The sequence below is a fragment of the Colias eurytheme genome, chromosome 2 (assembly GCF_061535395.1).
Source record: "Colias eurytheme isolate Ceu_HAF_F1 chromosome 2, ilColEury1 Martin Lab GWU primary, whole genome shotgun sequence".
Taxonomy (NCBI): domain Eukaryota; kingdom Metazoa; phylum Arthropoda; class Insecta; order Lepidoptera; family Pieridae; genus Colias; species Colias eurytheme.
The window spans coordinates 3,102,834-3,125,227 of record NC_142981.1 but is presented as its reverse complement, the minus strand read 5'-3'; the positions used below and the strand labels follow the sequence as shown (position 1 = coordinate 3,125,227).

The 22,394-nt window shown below is 33.9% G+C and overlaps 1 protein-coding gene across 1 annotated transcript; it reads left to right on the top strand.

The window, feature by feature from the left end:
• Positions 1 to 584: 584 nt before the first annotated feature.
• On the top strand, positions 585 to 18,420 carry LOC149910148 (protein-glucosylgalactosylhydroxylysine glucosidase). Its single transcript, XM_090110745.1, has 14 exons — positions 585 to 1,106; positions 1,914 to 2,245; positions 2,602 to 2,904; positions 3,145 to 3,245; positions 3,808 to 3,943; positions 4,231 to 4,378; positions 5,221 to 5,368; positions 11,147 to 11,237; positions 11,519 to 11,606; positions 11,838 to 12,035; positions 16,271 to 16,439; positions 16,814 to 16,985; positions 17,456 to 17,596; positions 18,121 to 18,420. Exons 1-14 carry the CDS (start codon positions 931 to 933, stop codon positions 18,228 to 18,230), a joined length of 2,313 nt encoding a protein of 770 aa, XP_089966871.1. The 5' UTR covers positions 585 to 930; the 3' UTR covers positions 18,231 to 18,420.
• The last annotated feature ends 3,974 nt before the right edge of the window (positions 18,421 to 22,394 follow it).

Sequence of the window (22,394 nt, the reverse complement as noted above, 5' to 3'; positions counted from 1 at the left end):
AAGGGACTGTGATAGCAGCTGATAATTAGTAGGTTCAACTAATTAACTCGGTTCATCTACATCCTAGACAATGCTTTTGTGAGTCGTTCGTTAATAGCATCTATCTGCTTAATACAATAAGGAAGTGACAATTGAATGAGCTTTACTGTTTCAGGGCTGTCAACGATGTCTTGGGAAATGCAACGGTATTTTTTTAAAGTAACGGGTACTTTGAATTTATTGTTATTGTTTTTTTTTTTTGATATGGTAATATTACTACATACTAATATTACCATATCAAAAAAAATACTAATTTTTTTTTGATGTGTTTCCACAGAAATCATGACGTATTGAGCGAGGACGAGTTCTTTATATTTAAATTAAAATAAAAAGAAGTGTAAGATACATAAAATATACCTTCAAACATTCTACCAAATAACTAAAAAACTGCCGTACACAATTTATTCATTTTTTGTATTATGTTATTCATAACTACGTACTTTAAAAATAATTGTCCCCGTTCCATCACTTTGTGTAAAACAGTGCTATTCATTCAATTAATGCAGGATGTTAAAACAAAGCGGCGACCCTACACATTATTATCATCGTTATTAGTGTCATGTCACACAGGTCGCATAATCTAGACTTTAGAGGGTGACGCTGCGTTGAACAAGCGCGATCGCTACCCGCATTTATCTTTTGACCATTGCCTACTTCGCTAACTCAAAAAAAAAAGAAAAAAGAATACGCGGTAGTTTAAAAAAAAAGAACAGTTCGTCGTGTGCCAGTGTCAAATATTGTTTAAAAGTATTGTGTGGTAAAAAACGTAGTGCGATAATAAAATTTTATTCATTAATTAATATTTTAGTACTTACTAATAATAGTATTTTTAATAGCTTTTACGTGATATGCTATATTTTTTTAAAATAAAGTAAAAAAGTAAAACCTTGGATGTGGCACTTTTTGGCGCGAAATAGGCAAGTTGCCGCCATGTTAGCGGTTTTGACGGCAGCCGCTCTGGTGGTCATATTTTTGGCCACGAAAGGATCTGGTTATAGAATTGTGGAAAAGCATGAGGTGGAAAGTGAAGATGTTAGTGAGAGAGACGACATATTTTCGACTCATACGTAAGTTTTAATTGTAATAAAATAGCAGTGTTTGCATGATTGTTTACATTCTTGCACTTTTCTTGGGGTCAATGACACTATTATTACATAAATTATATACATAATTTGAGTTATGTGTTTATCATATTCATAAACTGAATAAATTAGTCAATTTGTCGTGATAATAATATAATAAGAAACAAATTGGACAGTTGGATAAGTAGGAATAAACTTATAGTACATGATGATTATGAATTATTGGTAGGTAGGTTAGGTAGGTAAGTATTTGATTTTTGAAATACAAGTTATTGGTAAGATGTAATGTTTATTGATAGAAAAATATTTAAAACCTACATTTTATTCCATTTTTAAGTAGCCTAACTAGTTTGTTCATGATTTCTTGAACATTTTTTTCTGTTCACCGAATTTTTTATTTATAACCGAATTCAGTAAAAGTAGGTTATCAACTCAACAGATAAATGTTTGTTATTAAAACTGCACAAACTAACCTAGTACGATAATTACTTAAATACTTTAATTTATTTACGTAATTTTTTTTAACAGTACCTATACAAATACTTTTATTTTAATCACTTCTACACGCCATACTTACATTGAAGCTATTGGTTAGATAATGACATGACAAAAATTATTGTTGTTCTAGTTACAATACTTGGTTTACCTATATTTACTACAGTATGTAAAACACCGTGCGGTAAAGTAACTAGTTTTTTTTTATTTAAATCGGAACAAATAGACAAATATTCAAATCCTTCATCGTCATCATATTAGGTAGCTTATTAATATTTAATCCATCTATTCCACTAGCCTCCCAACCGACGACCGCTTCATGGCGTCCATAGGTAACGGCCACGTAGCTACCAACGTCTTCAGCGACACAATATACATGAATGGCCTTTACAACGGCCGTAAGGGCGAAAGTCGCAGAGCAAGGATACCAGCCTGGTCAAATATTCGACTGAATTCAACCCTCACACATCACCCTTATAGCCCTGTGTACAGTTTGGATACCAAACGAGGAGTTTTCAAAGTCACTGTAGACAGAGATCGGTCTACGGTTACGCAAAGAATTTACGCGCATCGGTATTACACTAGAGCTATTGTTAATCAGATCGAGGTGGTGCCGAAAACACATGTTGGTAAGTAACATAAAAACGATTATTTGAAATAACAATTTACGAAACACAGAATATATATTACAACAAAATGTGATAACCATTTTAATTTATGTTAGGCAAAGATTCAAGGACTAAAGCTTGCTTGTAATTTTCAGCTAGGATATAAAATTTAACTTAAATTGAATAGTAAGTTTTCACTAGGTATGTAAGTGAGTAAGCAAATGGAAATAATTATCGAAAAACTGAAATTCTTTTTTTAATTACACTATTTGACAGTATCACTCATTTAGGTTTTAGGTTCTATTTATAACGCCTTATCCATCACTTATATTTTTCCATGTCATCTGACTATTACAACTAAAATAAATGGTCAACAGATCCAAACTTCATCCACCACGAGATCTGGATAACCATAAAACAACTGCCAGGTCCACAAAGTAGCGATATAGACTTTGCTCCCCCCACACCTGAGATAATTGAGGGTCGACCTTCTTGGAGATCGTGTGGAAAGACCAGAGTCGCTGAAGACCCAGAGTACCAGCCAATGCTGGTCGATGTTTGTGCGTATTGGACCTCTGTGCCTGACCATTTAGTGGTACCACAGCACAGGCCGAGGGTCTTTACTTTTGTCATGACTGTGGATAATGATCAGGATGTAGCTAGGAAGGAGTTTGTTAAAGGTTGGTTGTAGAGATGCTTATATTTATAGATTTTTTTTGCAATTAATACAGACTTTGTTTAAATCTTTGCATTATGTAGACATGGTTAATAACAAGGGTTGAACTGTTGTCGTATTTATTATTGATGTAATTTATCAAGAGTAGAATAGTCCATATAAATAATATAAATCTATAGTACATAATAACTTAAACTCTAAAATCGTCGTAATAAATTGATAGTCAAGTTACACGTATGAACAGTATTGCAGGCGGACGGGGACGAATTGTTCGATAAACACGTCGAAGAATGGGGGAAACTTTACCAAGAAGCAAGCATGGAAATTGAGGGAAATCTTAAATTGGTACGTTTCTTTCATCGCTGGCTATCTATTATGCATTTTCTATTTATATTTTATACCTTGTGAGTTATTGTTCTGTATTATCACAATAAGACAAAGTATCTCATAATTTGTTCCTTTACTTATTGTTTAAATAATAGCAGTATTTTAATTGTAAAAATGAAGCTCATATTGCTCTTATCTTTGAAAAATACGAAAATTAATAACACAAAAATGATGATGCTCAAAATTCAGTTCCTAACATACACTCTTTATAAGCATCTATAAATAAAGAGTTCATTCATTGTAGGTACTAATTAGTGAACTAGTTCTAAGAATACATGTGTAATTCAATTAATCATACTAAGTAGAGTCTTACGCTCTTCCTATTAAGATATCGAATGTGCAGATTACAAGCAGTAAATCTTACTATGAAAAATTATCTTTAAAATGAATAAAATGTATTAATTTTCATATCTTCTTATTTATTTTATCGTGAAAGAACTCGTCTTACTAAATCCTACTAAATCATTAATTAATAACTTCACGACATTTGGAAATTATATGTATTTTTATGTACTTTCAGTCTAAGATAGTAAACGGTATCTGGTACTATTACTTGAGCTCATTACCTTCGCTTGAGTCTCACCAACCAGCGGAGAGATTCTTTGGCTTGAGTCCCACAGGGTTGGCTAGAGGTGGCTCTTTGACAGATTATGAAGGTTGGTTACTATCTATAGTAGTATTGATAATATGTTTAAGAATATTAACATTGTTTTTTGTCAATTTAGTTTATTTTTTGCAGCTTTTAATAATTATAATATAATATTATTTTTATAAAATGCATGTACTGTATATAAATTATAAGCACATTAAACTTATTTGCGAAACTTGATCAAAAACAGTAGGCCTTCATTCTACCTAATTATCAAAATAAAACACCAGAATACTTTTTCAATATTTATAATATTAGTACCATATTTTAAATTATTACTTATCCATTTTTCAGGGCACAATTTCTGGGACACAGAAATGTGGATATATCCAAGTATTTTACTCCTATATCCGGAATACGCCAAAAAATTGTTACAGTACAGACTCGAAACGGCTTACGTGGCAGCACACCTTGCTAAGATCACTGGGAATAAGGGATACAGGTAAATGTTAATTATAATATACAAAAATATATTTTCGTTAGTCTATTGGACTAACCGTTTGCCCTGGCTTCAACCGGATTGACTTTTGGGTTAAATCAGAACAAACAAGCAAGAAAATATAGTAAGTAAAAATTATATTGCTATACCTAATTTTATTTATTTTATTGATTCAGTCATTCATTTGACTGGGAAAGTTTAAGAAATTTTAAACGTAATTTAACAAGAAAAGAATTCACAACATTAGTAGGCAAATTGTGTTCGACACAATAATGTTTATAAAAAATGGCAGGCGCCAGTAATTCTTAGTTTTGTTTATTTTTTAGTATGCTTTAATTTTATTTTGTTTCGCAATTATGGTCTTTGGAGTTCATAAAATAAAACATAGTACCTACTAAACAAAGAAATAAATTATGTAATTTTGGGGAGTCGACTTCATAAAGTGTCGTAAGAATTTTATTCCGCGGAAAATCGCATATTATATAATTGACGTGTGGTCTTGAAATTGCTAAGTACCTTGCATTACAACCAGATTTCCAATCGAAAGTGTACCAATCCATCTTGCCACTATTTTGGGAAAATCACTTAAATACATTGTCAGTTTCCCAAGTGAATGCGCGTACACTGGGTTGGAAGACCCTTTCTCTTATTTTGGAAAATTCTAAGTTACGAAATTTCCATGGAAAACGTCGTATTGTCATTCTTCTTTCCCTCCTTTACGTGGAAATCACTTAAAATACAAAAATATCATGTTACCTACAGAAATACACGTATACTAGGCCAGAAGTAACTCAATCCATCAGGTCCATTATAGCCTTTTTTGGAATACCTTTTAATATCACCAGATTTCCCTGGGAAAGTGCGTACACCGGGTCAGAAGTGACGCAGCCATGTTGTCCCGAAGTGGCCGAGTTCGAGCAGCACATATCGGGCTGCATCGCGTTCGCGGCGAGACAATACCTCGCGCTCACTAGAGACGAGGAGTGGCTGAAGGTGGGCGAAATCTTTAATATATGCTTAAGGATAAACTTCCATTTAGCCCATACTTTGAGCTGAATTTTTCTACACACATAGAGATGAAGAATACCGTACGTAAAAATACACGAAAATTATCACTAGGTTAATAATAATCTATAGGTACTTAAGATATTTTTAAGAATTGGGAAGGTTCCCTCCCTTACCTAAATGGAGCGGAAAGGAAGAAAAACACCTATAATAATGAACTGGCTACTGCCGCGATGCAGTCGCTGAGCTCGCACGTCTCGTGTGTTGTGGCATTTCAACTAGGTTCTATTTCTAAAAAAGGGCGTGTGTGCTGAGCATATGTGTCAGAAGTGAAACTTCATAGGCAATATTCAAAAATACCAAAATCTTCGCCTTACTACATGACGTACGGCATTGACCTAGAAATTTTACTTTCACGCGCCTTAAGAAGTTTCACTTCAAAAATATCGAAATATAATATCTGGCAAATTTCATATTTTTGTCTCTAATGAAAAGATAAAATCACAGTATTACAATATTATTTCCTACAGTAAGGAATCGCCTTTGATGTCGCGCGATGCCGCCGCCAGCGTAGGTACTTACGCTGCCACACGAAAATACGCTAGGGTTGCAACAAATGGGAAATAAAACAATTGTGATTATTAATATTATGATGAAATCATTTATTGATATGTACATTCAAAATAATTGCGATTATTAAATCTGATGTAATTATTTGTTCATAAATATATAATTACAGATATTGCACTGCTAAATATTTACGTGGACACTATTTTTGGATGTTCTTAATTGTATATTATAACATTTAACTAAGTAATGCATTCGCATTGGGATGTACAATCTGATTAGAAAATAATGAGGACAACATATACATAGCTTTGATTTTAATTCAACAGATACAATTAATACAATCTTTCTGAAATATTGTTTCCATCTGGGATTTCAATGTAGATTTACATCCGTAAACGGAACAGTTTTTGCGCGCCATAATAGAATATGTAAGTACCTATGTATAATAAAATAATTACACAAAAAATACGACTGTGTCGTCCTTTCGCGATAGTTAATGCAAACTCAGCGTGATTGCATTAAGCGGCCCGCGTCGCCCGACCCCCCGCCAGTTCCCCTCCGTTTCTCTGCACAAGTACATTCGTCGCCATACTGTAGGAAATATGGTAATACTGTGATAAAATCATGGCAACGCTCACGATGCATTGTGATTTGTGACATCAGAAAAACCCACATAGAAAAAACTCGTGTCGTGGTTCTAATTGAAAAGAATTGAAACGCTCACGACGCCTTGTGGCATTGAAAAAAAGCCATGACGCAGTCTTAACATTAATTGGTAAAAAACAGAATAAATTCAAAAGTTTTAAACAATATATAATCTGATACATAATTAGTTTTATAGCATTCGAATGCTTTATTATAAGAAATCTATGCAATTCATGTACCAAAAATGAAAAATAAAACACCATTTATATATTTCAGCACGGCGCACTATGGGACAGAACGGTATAAACCATCTCTAAAATGGTTTGGGTCAAAATTGTCGTACAGACGATTTTTTGGTGGCATTACATTCCTGAATAAACGAACTATCTGATAAAATAGATGAAATTAAATTTAAATCAGTTTTATCTCATTAAATTTCACAGTAAACCTGAGTAGTCATATTTTCTTACTTAGCACGTAATCTATTTCTGAAGTTTAACGTATGATAATTTCTAAGTTTCCCATTAAAATTAATATGTATCATACATTTTTGGATTGACTAGGATCTGAAGTTTATGAATTAGTAAATATTTTATGCGAAATATTTTGCCACATTTTAATTTTAATTTTTTTGTGAATCATTGAATTTTATCGTCTTTTTCATTTTCAAATTGAGTTTTCGTCTTTGCCGAAAGCTGCCGAAGTTGAGTTATTATGATTTTTAGATTCTTTAGTTATTCAAGATTCTAAAAAGGTAAAAAAAACCTGCGTCATTACTGCGCCTTTTCGAGCTAGATGCTGAAATGTGAAGAGAGGGAGAAAAAACTTATGTAAACCAATTTAACGTTTCTACTTGTTATTAAAATTCTAAATGACATATATAACTTAAAATAGTTTTTTATTACCTTCACACCTATGATAACAACATTAACATAATTAATTAAGAATTATATTGTTGTAGAATCCATTGCGTTAATTGTAATCTGCCTATAGGTTAAATAATTTGTATGGGAATTTTTTTTTATCATTTTTCTCATTGGTTTTGCATAAGTTATTAAAACTCAGGTCCTATATAACCCCAACAATTTCAACATTTATAACAAAGTATTGAGATACTTCTTCACAGTAATCTAACTGTTGAAAGTCTAAAAATATAAAAATGAGTGTGTTTGTGTTCGCCGCGATATACCTATGTCCGCTGTTAATAAGTGGTAAAATTCTGAAGGACTTGAAAAATATTTATTAGAAAATTTTCATCTATCAGCGGTGATATATATATACATCACTGTATTCGTATCTATATTATATTAATACACTAAAAAATCGGTTAAATCACGTCCGAAAGTGTTCGCGTTCAGCTGCAATGGAAGAAACATCTTGCTGTATACAACAGATCCCTATTGGTATATCCAGTATATAAAGACAACATACCTATTTAAAAAAGACCAAAAATTCCAAAAGAATTGCTTGAAGAATCCAAACAGCTTCTGGTATTTAATAAGGAACAGTTGTTTTATTGTAACATTTTTAATATAGGTAACTACTCAACTCAATAATTCTGTGCCTCCAGTGAATAAGGGAGTAAGACGAGTTATTCCCTTTGGTTTTTATTGCACCATTGGATTCAGCTCGTCAAAATACACAACATATCAAAAGGTCATATCTCTAGCTGCGTCCTAACCCATTTTTTCGAATGACCCAAACGGTATAAGTAGGGTGTGAATAACGGTATAAGTTACCTTATCCATCATTTTAGGCAATCGCAAAGGAACTATTCGTCTCGAGTCAAAAGTACCCACGAACACAAAGACGTATGTGTAGTTATACTTTTTGAATAAAGACTTAATTCATTTTGTTCCATCAGTCCTAACACTATTTTAGTATAAACGCATTTGTGTCATTTTTCTAACATGAGCATAAAGGAACAACTCTTTTAGTGTCATTGGTTCAAGTGACGACATGAGCCAGTTTGGCATTAATGCCGTGTTGCTATTGGTCTATTATTTTGAATACTGCACGGAAACAACACACACTATTCCTTATTATTTTTAAATCGTTTTTTCAATAAATCTGCAACAACAAATCTTTATATTTTTTAAAAAAGGTATATATCAGTTAACTTGGGATACTAATATATTTCTATGGAAATTAACTATTTTTTGCAATAGATATTAAAAATACAGTTAACACATTAAGTGCTTTTAATGATATTATACTCTTTGTTTATATAAATACAGAACGATAATTGAATCATCTAAAAAAAGCCAACAAAAATGTTAAACTTATATTTTCTTCTTATAATTGGGTAAGTTTTTAAAAAATAACTCGTTTTTAATCTTTTTTTTTAAAAATTATCTAACTACAATAATCAAGACAATAATACTATAGTCTATAATAGTCGCTTAAAAAAAAGTATTTATAACCAGTCTTGACAATTATTATGAATATTGTTTTCTCCGCATATAGCGTTTTAGCCACTGTGCTTTGGTAATTTGCCTTTTTTATAGGAAAAAAATCCGCAATATCGATACTTCTTTGGTCCTGCATTTTCGTAAACATTTTATGGTACCACATATTTTGAAAAAAACTGGGCTATTGTCACGTAGAGTCTCTTCAAAGTGCGTGCCACAAGTCGTATTTGCATCCAAGGTACCTTCAAATCTGTGCTTAATTTTTCATAAAATCTTTGCGGCTCATTGTTTTTTCTTTATTTATCTACATTATTTTGATATTATATGATATAGAAATTATTAAATGAAATGAAATGAAATGATAATTTATTTGTAAGAATTAATTAAATTTTAATAAAATTCTATATCATGCCGTAAAATATCGCCAGTCGCCACTGACCACCTATAACCTTTCCTGTATTAACTGAACATACAGGAATATGGTTTTCGGGCTTCTCTTATCTCTTTATAGTGCTTGTATCCTCAATGTATACCACCATGACATTGTGGCGTTGCCACTTTTATTATCTATATTTTATTATCTGTGGCGTTTCGAAACGGAACGCACTTGATCGAATTTTAAATTGATTCGACGATTAATTTTCACTAGGACAATAGTTAATACGCAAAACGCAATACGCAGTTGATACCAATACTCAAAGATTGTCTCCTGCTAAGATGTACAGACTAGACTCATTGTGGTGACTGGTGAAACATTGTATGGCATTAACAACATAGTACTGTATTATTGAAAGATAGATCAAAGGTTTATTTTACAATCTACGACTTTCATTATACATGGGTAACAAAACCCCATAACATATTCGGTTTTACTCCGGACAACATCTTCTGCAGCCACCCAATCCCCTTGCTTGAAGTCCAAATCCAGCGGAGGACAATAATCGTCATTTACTAAAATTGAAGGTTCTTCGTCCTTAGTATAAAAGTTGTCTGGATCCCATTGAGTATAACTCAATCTATAGTATAATACTATAGATATCATGTGAAACGTGACTTGGAAAAAAATTATTCAAATAAATCACAAAATAAAAATTTGAAACAATCTTAAAAGATACGAAAAGCCCAATTATACGTCAAAATGACGCACAACATACTCTTTACAACAAAATGGCGGAATTTACCGGGATGAGCCAACTATGTACTGCTAGGTCTCGACGGCTAATAAGTTGGTTCTGGATTTTGCAGCGATTCGATGGTAAATATAGAAGAGTTCATACGTCAAATTTACGTAGATTGGACTTCTAGGGTTAAATGCATAAATACCTAAATGTTGTTTTGTTTTTATTATCTAATAACGATAAAAAAACCCGTTGATTTCATTCGTTTTTCAAGCTACGTGCATAGTTTTTCCACTAAAATGCCTCAATTGAGTCATAAAGTACACAAATTTCAAGCATAATAAGTCACATCATTTCTATAAAACCAAAACTGGCAATAATATAAGTCGTGTTGTGCGACTATGAACATAGTGCATAAGGGCATAAGTCGTTATATTGCAAAGAGTAAAAAAAAAATTATGTGAATACATTGAGTTATTCCATGAAGTACTCGTTCATAAGGCCACAACTACAAAAAAACACGAAAAAAGTATATTTATGGGGTTGTTACAATATGTGTTCATATGTAAAAATATAGTCTAACATCATATCTTACACATACAAGCTTAAAATTTTGAATTAATAAAGATTTAGTATTGATATATAGTTTTTTGTCTCTCCTGAAAAGTGCTGTTTTTGAGTTATTCCCTTATTCACTGGAGGCACAGAATTATTTTATTATTTTCTAAGTTTTATTTTTTTTTAAGTATAAGCCTTGAAATGTTTGTTTAATACATAAGCAATGTTTGTTCTTTTAAGATAAGAGGAAAATTATTAAATAATGTAAGATTTTTGTAAGAAAATTTACGAAAGTTTGTTTGTATTTGTTTTTAAACAAAAAAATAAAATTGCCAAAACAAAAATGGACTTGGTTTATTATAGCGTAGTTATTCAAGACTGCGTATACCAAAATTCAAGTAAAAAGTACGAGAAACAAAAAAGTTATAGATTTTTGAGATGGTTTATACCGTTCTGTCCCATAGTGCGGCGGTTGTTCGATCGTCACCAACATCGCTGACTTCTGGGCGTCGCGCGCCGTCATCAACTACACCACTGGTCTTTATGATATTTCAAGTATGATTATATTATACTCTTTTGTTATTTTCATCTACATTAGAAAATTCTGAATAGAAAGTATGAAGTCAAAATCAGAAAAGTAGGAAACTACGCGCTTTGAAAGAATAGAAATTGGTTAAAAATAAACGATTCCTGAGATTGGGTCCTGGGTAACCAAGCTATTCATACTATTCATACTTAAATGTGATTTAAATTTTATAACCACGCGGGCGAAGCCGCGGGCGGAAGCTAGTCAATTTATAATAATTAAAATACATCTTCATAATTTTCCTTTTCAGATGTGATGGGACCTGACGAAGACCACAGCAATGTGACCAACTCTGTTTTCACCAATGTCGTCGCTGGATACTCCCTTTATTTAGCACAGTAAGACACTAATTCATATAATCTTAGTTTGATTTATGTTTAATTTTTATCAATACTTACATAAATAGAATAATCCTACATTATTAATATTCTAATAACTTTGGAACTTGAAATACAACTGATATTTATTGAGGGTATAATTTTCTTACTTTCTGTACACTTACACCATTTAGTTTAATAAGCTTCTGAGAAAAAGAAAGATTCCAATAATTCGATTTTCTATCCTTCCAGATACGTAGCCTGCCTCTGCAAGTCCTACTATATATCCAAAGAACCAGACCGCTGGGCAGACATAGCCTGGAGTCTAGCACTACCTTACGACGAAGTATTAGACTACCATCCACAGTTCGCGGGATATACGCGAGGGGAAATGATCAAACAGGCTGATGCCGTGCTATTGGGATACCCGCTCCAATATCCTATGAATATGTGAGTTTTGAATTTCGAATTTGTAATTTCGAATGGTAAATTTTGAATTTCGAACGAATTTCGAATGGGCGAATTTTAAATTTCGTATGCGTTTTCGGCTAGTCGGATTTGGAATTGGCGGTGTTGAATTTCGAACGTGGCTAGATTTGAATTTCGAATGTCTTCATGCAACAATGAATTATTTAAAAAATACCACAACAAAGAACCACCCGTAGTTAGTGGGCTATACGCGAGGAGATATTATTTTGATCAAATAGGCTGATGCCGTACTATTGGGATACCCGCTCCCTAGATATTGCATATACCTACAACGTTTGAAGAACAGTTTAATTTTAAAAATAGAACTGCAAACAACATTGTATAAATGTCAGTAGTTTTAGGGTTGATTTTTCAATGCTTGGATAAAATTTATTCGTCGAATAATGTATAAAACTACCATTTTAAAAACGTATTCTAATTGCCCGTATTTGACAGTTTACGTGACATTTTAATGTTATCGTGTAATACTTTATTGGACGGATAAGTTTTATCCAAGCATTGAAAAATCAGCCCTAAATCTATCAAGAAGGTTGTTGCTAAGCTACAAAACTTGTATTTGGATAATAAAAGAATTTGAAAAATAAATAATATTGCTTTTGAATTTGGAATATTGTGTTTGATTAAATAGACCGAAACTGGTTCCATCTATCAACTTAAACGTATAACAGGTAATTATGCGTTAACGATTAATTATATATTTTTTCATGTAGTTATTGAAGATTTTTATTTTATTTTAACAATATAAGTAGGCTAATTTTATAAATTTGTGATTATTTGTGAATTTGTTTGTCATTGCTATTCTATAAAATAATAAAGAAAGTCTTTTATCAATAAAAACTTACTTTGTTATCGAATAACATAGGTTTTTCTTAAGTTCTTATACCTTAGGTACCTAGCTTTCCATCAGTGGCTTCGCTTGCGATGTCTATTACTTAATAAATTATATACTTACTCAAACCTTACTATCTAGTTTTGAGTTTATCGCGGACCTCGGATAGGCAGATAGATAGACGACGCGGCGTAAGACTCTATTTGTATTTTGATAAATAGTTTAAAACCATTATTTTTTTATAATGCCTATGATAGAGCGGGCAAATAAGCTGGGGGTTTGACTGACGATAAGCTATTACCACCATCTATGAACATTTTTTTTTTTTTTTTTTTTTTTTTTAAGGTACATCGACAGATCGCGCATACATCATTCCTTAAAAATAAATACAAAGTAAGAATATTCTAATGCTTGACCCTATTATAGATGTACACAGCATTATAAGAAAAACTAAAGATAAATGCAGTTAATGAGGATGTTATATACAACTAAAGTAAGTAAATTAATTCAATATTGCTTAATTCTAAAACGTGATGTGATATGATCTGTGCACTTTTCGTTTAAACATTGGTAAACTATCGTGAAAAATATCAAGGTTCGGAACTTTAGTGAGGTATTCATTGTAGGTTCTCAATAAGCGAAAAACTGGTGAGTTTGAACCGAGAGTTGTTCTACAAGGTGGAACGCTGAAGGTTCGGATAGGTTTTCTGGGAATCGAACGGGGAGCATTAAACATTATACTATTGAGCAAATCTGGGCTATCGATTGTTCCGTTTAACAACTTAAACAAAAATGTTAAGTCTAGGGAGACTCTTCTATCATGAAGTTTATCCATTTTGAAAAAGGCCAATCTATCATAGTAGGGGCGTCTATGAGAAATGCCAGGTGAAATAAAGGCAAGATACCGAGTGAACCTTCGCTGTACAGCTTCCAGTCGTTGAGAGTGAACGGTGAAGTAGGGGTTCCAAGCGACACTCGCGTATTCAAGAACACTGCGAGCCATACTATTATACAGAATAATCCTGGTACTATTAAAACGGAATCCTTTTGTGTTTCTCTTCAAGAAACCAACCATCTGATTCGCCTTTTTAACAATTGTGTCAAAATGCGAATTAAACTTTAAGCTCCCATCAATCACAATACCCAAGTCCCTCATTTCTTTGACTTCTTCTATTTGAACACGATTAATATCAAAACTAGATTTAAGTACATTTTTTTTCCTAGTGCATATAAGGTGAAAACATTTTTTTGGGTTTATAATCATTTTGTTTGCTTCACACCAAGATTGGATATTATTTAGATCGCTTTGAATCAATTGTGCGTCATAAACTGAATCGACGACTTTATAAAGTTTAAGATCGTCAGCAAATAATGAAACTTGTGAGTTTTTAATAGCAACAGTTATGTCGTTTATAAAAATGACGAAGAGAATAGGGCCTAAATGTGATCCTTGAGGCACGCCTGAAGTTGCCTGGTATGATTTAGATGTATAGCCGTTAACTGATACTACCAGAGGTCTCTCTCTGAGGTACGATTGAAACCAATTAAGCAGGGGGCCCGATATTCCGTAGGATGATATCTTTTGTATCAAAACTGAGTGGTCGACTTTGTCAAAGGCGCTTGCAAAATCTGTATATATAACATCTACTTGCTTCCCTCTGTCAACATCATAAGAAAGGTTTGAAATAAATGTTACCATGTTAGTGTGTATGGAGCGTCCTTTAACAAAGCCATGCTGGTGGGGTGATATTGAGTGATGAATATGTCTAGAAATGAGCGGGGTTAGCAAAGACTCGAGAATTTTTGGGAAGCAGCTTAAAATTGCGATTGGTCGATAATTACAAACATTGCTACGATCGCCTTTTTTGAAGAGTGGGATTATCCTAGTTTCTTTCCACGATGATGGAAAAATACCAAATCTTAATGAATTATTAAATATCAATGATAAAGGAAGGGCGAGAACTTTGGCACACCGTTTAACAAAGAGTGAAGGTATTTGGTCTGAACCCGGACCTTTATTGTAGTCAAGTTTTTGAATGCATTTAAGTATTTCTGTCTCAGAAAAGGAAACATTTGAAATATTATGGTGGTTTAATGAGGAATAATTTATATGATTTGTCGGACCGGATACGGGTGTATACACTGACTGAAAGTGCTCAGCAAATAAATTCGCTATTCCTGGACCAGTAGAGGTTGTAGAATCGCTTAGATGCATTTCAGAAGGTATAAAAGAATTAGTTTTAGCTTTATCCTTAAAATAGCGCCAAAATTTTTTAGGATCTTTTGCTATATTAGACTCTATAGCATGTTTATAATCACTTATACATTTGTTGGTTAACTTTTGACATTGCTCACGAAGTATTTTATATTCTATGCTATCACGTGGATTATTATACTTATGAAACCTCCTTCTAACCTTGTCTTTTTCCTTTAAGCGTTTTATTAATGAAATATTCATCCAACTTGGGTATTTAGATTTAAATCCACTTCGTATTGGGACATGTTTCTTAATAGCAGAATTCAAAATATTGTAAAATGCAGAGACCATATCGTTAACATCTGATAGATTCGATAACTGATCCAGCCAATCGACAGAACCAAGCTCATTGTTAAGTGCAGGATAATTTGCTCTCCAAAAGTTATGCCTAGGATTGTATTTCGATTTGAGGAATTTAATATCTCGACAGTTAGTTAGTGATATTAATAGACATGGATGATTAGAATCGATTCTGGATAAGCTATCGTCAGACTTATAGATCGTCAGACTTATATAACATTGAACGTAATAATATAATATTCAATTAGACCTCTTACCTCTGCTATTGCTAACCCGCTAATATTATAGTGGAGGGAGCAGTCACAAAAAATGTTGGAAAAATAGAAAAAAATATCCTTTTGAGAGCAGATGAAGTTGCATGTTTTAGCTTGGGTCTAAAAAGGCACTTAACCCTTTTCTACAATAGTGGCAATTGAAAAGGACTCTGTAAATTGGCACTGAATAAGCCATTAGTGTATTTTGTTTAGAAATATGCGAGTGGCCCATTTTTTATGTAGGTCATGCTATTTTAAACGAAACTTCTACGTGGATATTTTTTGAATGGTAATTATGGTACAATTGAAAATATTCTGCATTAAAATTCATTTACTGGAGAAAAAAGACTAATTATTAGTAATCAGTGATTTCAGAGCCAGGGTCACCAGTAAATTTACAATAGCAAAGATGATTATTATTATTTGGAATTATATCGGAGGACGATGGAGATCTCTTACCACCACGCGTAACACAAAAAATCCAGTACTAAATTGCTGGTTCACTGTTCTGCCTCTAGAATAATGTTAATATAAAAAAAATATACTTTAACACCAGATCAACAAGAGCGAACGATCTCTCATACTACGAGAGTGTAACTCGCCCCAACGGGCCCGCGATGACGTGGTCCATGCACGCGATAGGACAGCTGCAGGTCGGCGACAATCTCAGCGCCGCGAAGCTGTTCAATAGAAGTTATGATGCGTATGTGCGGGAGCCTTTTAAGGTGAGCTGATGGGGAAATATTGGAAAAAGAAGGAAAAATTGTAAAAAAAATGTAAAATGATATTTTGCCTTACAATTATTAATTTTTTGCATTATTAACACATTTCAATAAAGAAACGATTCTAAAGTGGCGGATCATACCTACTAAAAATGACATTTCGAATTCATAAGTGTGACTAAAGACAGATATAGCGTGTGAGAAAAGACGGAATGATTAGTGCCGCCATTTTAGATTCGTTTCTTTGCTGAAATGTGTTATGTATAGTACAAAAAATACAATAATTAGTGACATTTTTCGTGCTTTTTGTTTGCTGTGTAGCAATAGAATTAATTAAATTGACCAAACACAACAAATTTATTTATTAAAACTACCAGATATGGAGTGAGCTCCGCCGTCCATCAGTAGGCGCAGTAAACTTCCTGACCGGTATGGGCGGCATGCTGCAAGCGCTCGTGTTCGGGTTCGCGGGGCTCAGCGCGCGGCTCGACCGGCTGGTGATAGCCGCGCCGCAGTTGCCGCCAGAGGCCACCGGCTTCACTGTGAGGGGTGAGTGGTGACACACACAAACGCACACACACACACGCGCACACACATAAAAACACACACATACAAACACACTCACAAATACACGCACGCACGCACACACATACACAAACACATCCACGGACAAAGGACCTAGAGGCAGTTACACATACCCGGAGCTCAGACCCGGAGTAAGTACACTGGCTGCTGATCCCTTCGCCGCATTTGAAAGCTACTGGAATTATCGTGTTTTTACTATGTCAATTTTGACTTTCCGGATGACAAACAACGATTTAATTTACAATTATCATTAACTAGTACGTCTTCACTTTTGCCTCGATGCTAATTAAAATAACCTGGTATACGTTTTACTACATAGCCAAGTTATTTGGCTCTCAAAATGTATAAAGTCTAGAGTGTAGATGAACAAAAACAGTGTCTAGATTCTAGACCCTCTTTTTATCTGAATATTCATAAATTACAATTTTTTCCAGGAATTAAATATCTAGGCGCGAGCCTGACTCTAGATATTAAGGTAGCAGGCACAACACTAACCGTCACGTCAGTAGATGACGCGTGGCCCCTCACTATGTTCAATGGAAAGTACAACATTACTCTCATACCGGGGATGACGGGTAAGCTGTTTTTATTATTTTTATAGTAATATTTAAAACATAACGTTAGATGTTTTACCGAAAAAAAATTTAAGACAAGCATCTTTATTTCAATTCGAAAATAAATTATCTACAATTAAGAAAAAAAAGACGGGTTGCACTCCGGGAGTGCCGGCAGAAGTGAAAACTTGATTATTAACGTTCAGTATGTTTGATATTTTGGAATGGTATCCGTCTTACGCATGGAATATAAGGGCTAAAAATGGCCGTCTTACGTTTTTTCGATCAGGCCACGTGTCCTGACGCGAGTTTAAGATTTTATACCCAACGCCGCTAAAGAAGTTTTCACTTCAAAAATGTTGATGTTCAGTTTAACAGATTCTGTTATTTCTTCAAGAACTGTCCACCTAAACTTGAAAATCTTCTGAACACGAATTATTTCCGACAAACGGTTTATATATTAATAACACAACCAAACATAAAATTGCAGTTATCTTACTTAAGACTAGTTTTTTAATTCTCATTAATTTTCTTTTATTTTTCAGTAACGCTAGAAGGACCCGGTCCATTCACAATCCATTCAGTGCCATGGAAAGACTGTCATCTCCCCGCTGATATCATTGGACAAAATTACTTACGACCCATTGGTTCTTAATAAAAGTGTATAAATAAATTAAGTTTAACAAAACGAACAATAATTTATTCAATTGTTTTTTTAATCTTAAAAGTTAATAACACGAAAATTTACGAACCAAATCATACTAACATAAGCAGCCACGAATCCATAATACAATGATCCTGTCAATCTATTTACAATCTTGAAGAGACTATTTATTAAATAATTATATGACTTTTAATTTGGTGTTTTATTTTATATATATATACTAGCTTTCCGCCCCGGCTTCGCCCGTGGTACCTACATGTTTAAACTATCCTATCTCTCAAGTTGGATCGAACTGCACATGGTGTGCGAATTTTATTATAATCGGTTAAGTGGTTTAGGAGTCCATTGAGGACAAACATTGTGACACGAGATTTATATATATTAAGATATATATAAATTATCTTCTTATTTCTTAATCACTACATAGTATAAAACAAAGTCGCTTTCCCTGTCCCTATGTCCCTATGTCCCTTTGTACGCTTAAATCTTTGAAACTACGCAACGAATTTTGATGCGGTTTTTTTTAATAGATAGAGAGATTCAAGAGGAAGGTTTATATGTATAATAACATACATTAAATAGTGGAGCTGTGGAGAAGTACTGTTATTTTTGAGGTTTCTAATGTGATGTCGTAAAAAATTACATTTTTTCCGCTTACATTGCAAACGCAGGCTGAACCCTACGAGTTTTATCCAAATAATGTACTAAGTATTATACACATTGAAAAGGTCCACAGAAAAGTCCGCGATGGTATATGTCTATCTCTTATGGATAACCCACAATAACTTTTTTTTGTCATTTACTTTTTACGACAAATAATGGCTAATTTTCGAAGCGATTTTAACCAATACAGCATTAATCCTTAACCAATTAAATACCTTGAATACATTGTTCATTTAATATAGATCTATATGGCCCTTTACACCGTATGATTTAAGTGAATATTTTCGAAGATATTACAGATTTAAAAATTGCGGGACGCAGCGTTTGCGGCGGTACCGGCCGGCCGCCCGGCTATCTATTTTATACCCGTGCGAAGCCGGAGCGGGCCGCTATATTTTTATATACAACGTTCACAGTTTTTCTGTAGTGTATTTAGTATCAGCATTGCACCCGTGCGAAGCCGGGGCGGGTCGCTAGTACTATTATAAAGGCGAAAGTTTGTATGGATGTATGGATGTTTGTTACTCTTTCACGCAAAAACTACTGAACCGATTACAATGAAATTTACCACACATATAGAGGGTACTTGGATTAACACATAGGATAGGTTTTATCCCGGAAATCCCACGGGAACGGGAACTATGCGGGTTTTCCTTTGAAAACGCGGGCGGAAATCTAGTGTATGTATATATATATATATATATATATATATATATATATATATATTTATCCCTCAAACAAACAGCCGTCCTCTGAAGACAAAAATGCATTTAAACTGGCGTCCACCTGCTTTTGGCGTCCGAATACTGGACGCCACTTTGATAGCCAGTGGCATTTACGTCCTATTGGTCCTGACAAACCGTAGGACAAATATCGATAGATGCCAAAATATCGCTTAAATGGCTGCAATAATATATTAAAAAGTTCCAGAAAAAATCTTAGCGCAGATGAGGCGCTGCTGTCGCGCGTATATTTACAGTCGTATAACTTGGAGATTTCCTGACTCCGACTCCGCGTATTTGGCGTCCACAACTGCGACGTTACCAGCTCGTTCGCAACAATAGATCACAATCATAATATTTACCACTGACTGCAATTATAACAATATATTCGCCGTAGGAGGTGTACGCGTTGCGTATCATTAGGAGCCCGAGTTTATTTAAACTTTTAAAAAAGTCAGTGAAAGTTTCAAAAAAAAATACGTGCAGTTACTGGATTTTTTTAAAAGAATACTTGAGGCGTGATCTACAATCGATATAGAAGCCAAAAATATAGTTTTTAGAATTTTTGTCTGTTTGTCTGTATGTACGTCCGGGATAAACTCATGCATGGATTTACTTGAAATTATGCATGAATATTACTAAGAGGTCGGGTCAGGCTATAGGCTACATATTATCAAGCTATCACCTACGGGGCAGAAGAGTTCGTTTGTTTGGTTGAACGCGCTAATCTCAGGAACTACTAGTACGATTTGATTGATTTGATTCTTTCAGTGTTGTCTAAGTAAGTAAGTCTATAAGCTATATAATATCACGCTAAAGCTAATAGGAGTGGAGCAGTTATGAAAAATGTTACCAAATTGGAGGAAATTTAAGCGACGGTAGCGGAACAGTAGTGTTTATCGTGGGTGAAATTCTTTATAAGCCATAAGATTTAAAGCGAAAAGACCACGATCGTAACTTTCAGTTAAAATAACAACATCCATACTATATTATTAATATTATAAATGCAAAGGTAACTCTGTCTGTCTGTCTGTTACTCAATCACGCCTAAACTACTGAACCAATTTTCATGAAATTTGGTATGGAGATATTTTGATACCCGAGAAAGGACATAGGCTACTTTTTATCCCGGGAAAATGACGAAATCCCGTAAATCCCACGGGAACGGGAACTATGCGGGTTTTTCTTTGACTGCGCGGGCGAAGCCGCGGGCGGAAACCTAGTAGTAAATATGTTTATATTGAACGGACGTACAATAGCTTTATACGGACGGCCAATAGCTATATATACGGACGTCCAATTGCTATATACGAATGTTCAATTCAAATCTAGTGGGATATTCTCAAAATCTCTCTTCTTCTCTCTAAAAATATATCTTCCTACTAAATGCCAATAATTCCCATTGATCCCGGGAAAATCTGTGGGGACAAATGAGAATAATCCAATATGGTGCAAGTGATGCAACACGATTGGTAACAGTATTTCCATCATACAGTAGCTTGTAGCCAAACAGTACTGCCTTAAATAGTAAATTATCCCTCAATCGTAGTTCGAAGCGTGTCGAGGGGTTTCATCCTTTCATTGTGGATATCCCTAACATTCGAACTCGTCGCTTCGAGTCTTCTTTCATAATTAAAACAGCCAAACAATGGAATTCACTCCCTACCACTATTTTTCCTGAGCAATACAACCTGGACCTCTTCAAAGCTAGGGTGAATAGGCTTCTCCTAGGCAGACGTGTACCCAAGTAGACCACATCGTCGCTTTTACTCAGGTGGGATTGTGGTCAAACGATGGCCTATCGATTATAAAAAAAAAATGTGTGCGTGTACTAGTGTACACACGTAAGAAGTGAAACTTCTTTATGACCTTATTTTTCAAAAAATAATTTACGTCGAATCACGCGTGGTAGGCATAAGAAGATGGCGCGTAACGAAAAAATGTTACACTAAATTTTTTTCCCACCCCGATAAAGAAGTTTCACTTCAAAAAAAATAGTGCCACATTTTTACAATTAAAGTAGCCAGGTTATTTAACGTCCGTATATAGCTATTAGGCGTCCGTATATAGATATTGGACGTCCGTATATAATATTTGACGTCCATATATAATATTGGTTCACAAATAAAGTTATTACCTACCTAATTGTCTTATAAAAAAATAGACTAGATAAACATGTACATAATTATATGCTTGTTATTTTAGCAACTACCTGCGATTTTTCATGTAAAAATTACAGACATGAGCTTAATTTTCTTTCTCTTATTATAAACTATTTGTGTACTAAACTTTATCAAAATCCATTGTTACTTAGTTGTGTATATAGATAATAATAAATGATATAAAAATAATGTGCATCCGTATATGTATAGATCTTACGAAATTAGTATAAATGAAAAGACAAGCGTTAATAAAAGAAACCGAAATCTGGCAACGTCGCACTCACAAAATATGCCGTTCATGCTATGAGGACGCTAGATAGTCGATGCGATAGATAAATCACGATCAATATATCCAGGACGCCTATAATTTATGAGCATGGTTCGGGGTTCAAAAATGTTGCGGCACGAACGCAAGAAGAATATCGCGAAAAATTAAATTATTCGAAAATGACGTACCCCACGGAGCTGGCTATCGAAAAACTAAGCAATATTCATTAACACATGTTAAAAAAAGCAAGGGGAACTGGGGGACGTCGTAATGATGCACGACGTGCATGACGCCAAAAAGATTGTATGATGTAAATATATATATATATATATATATATAT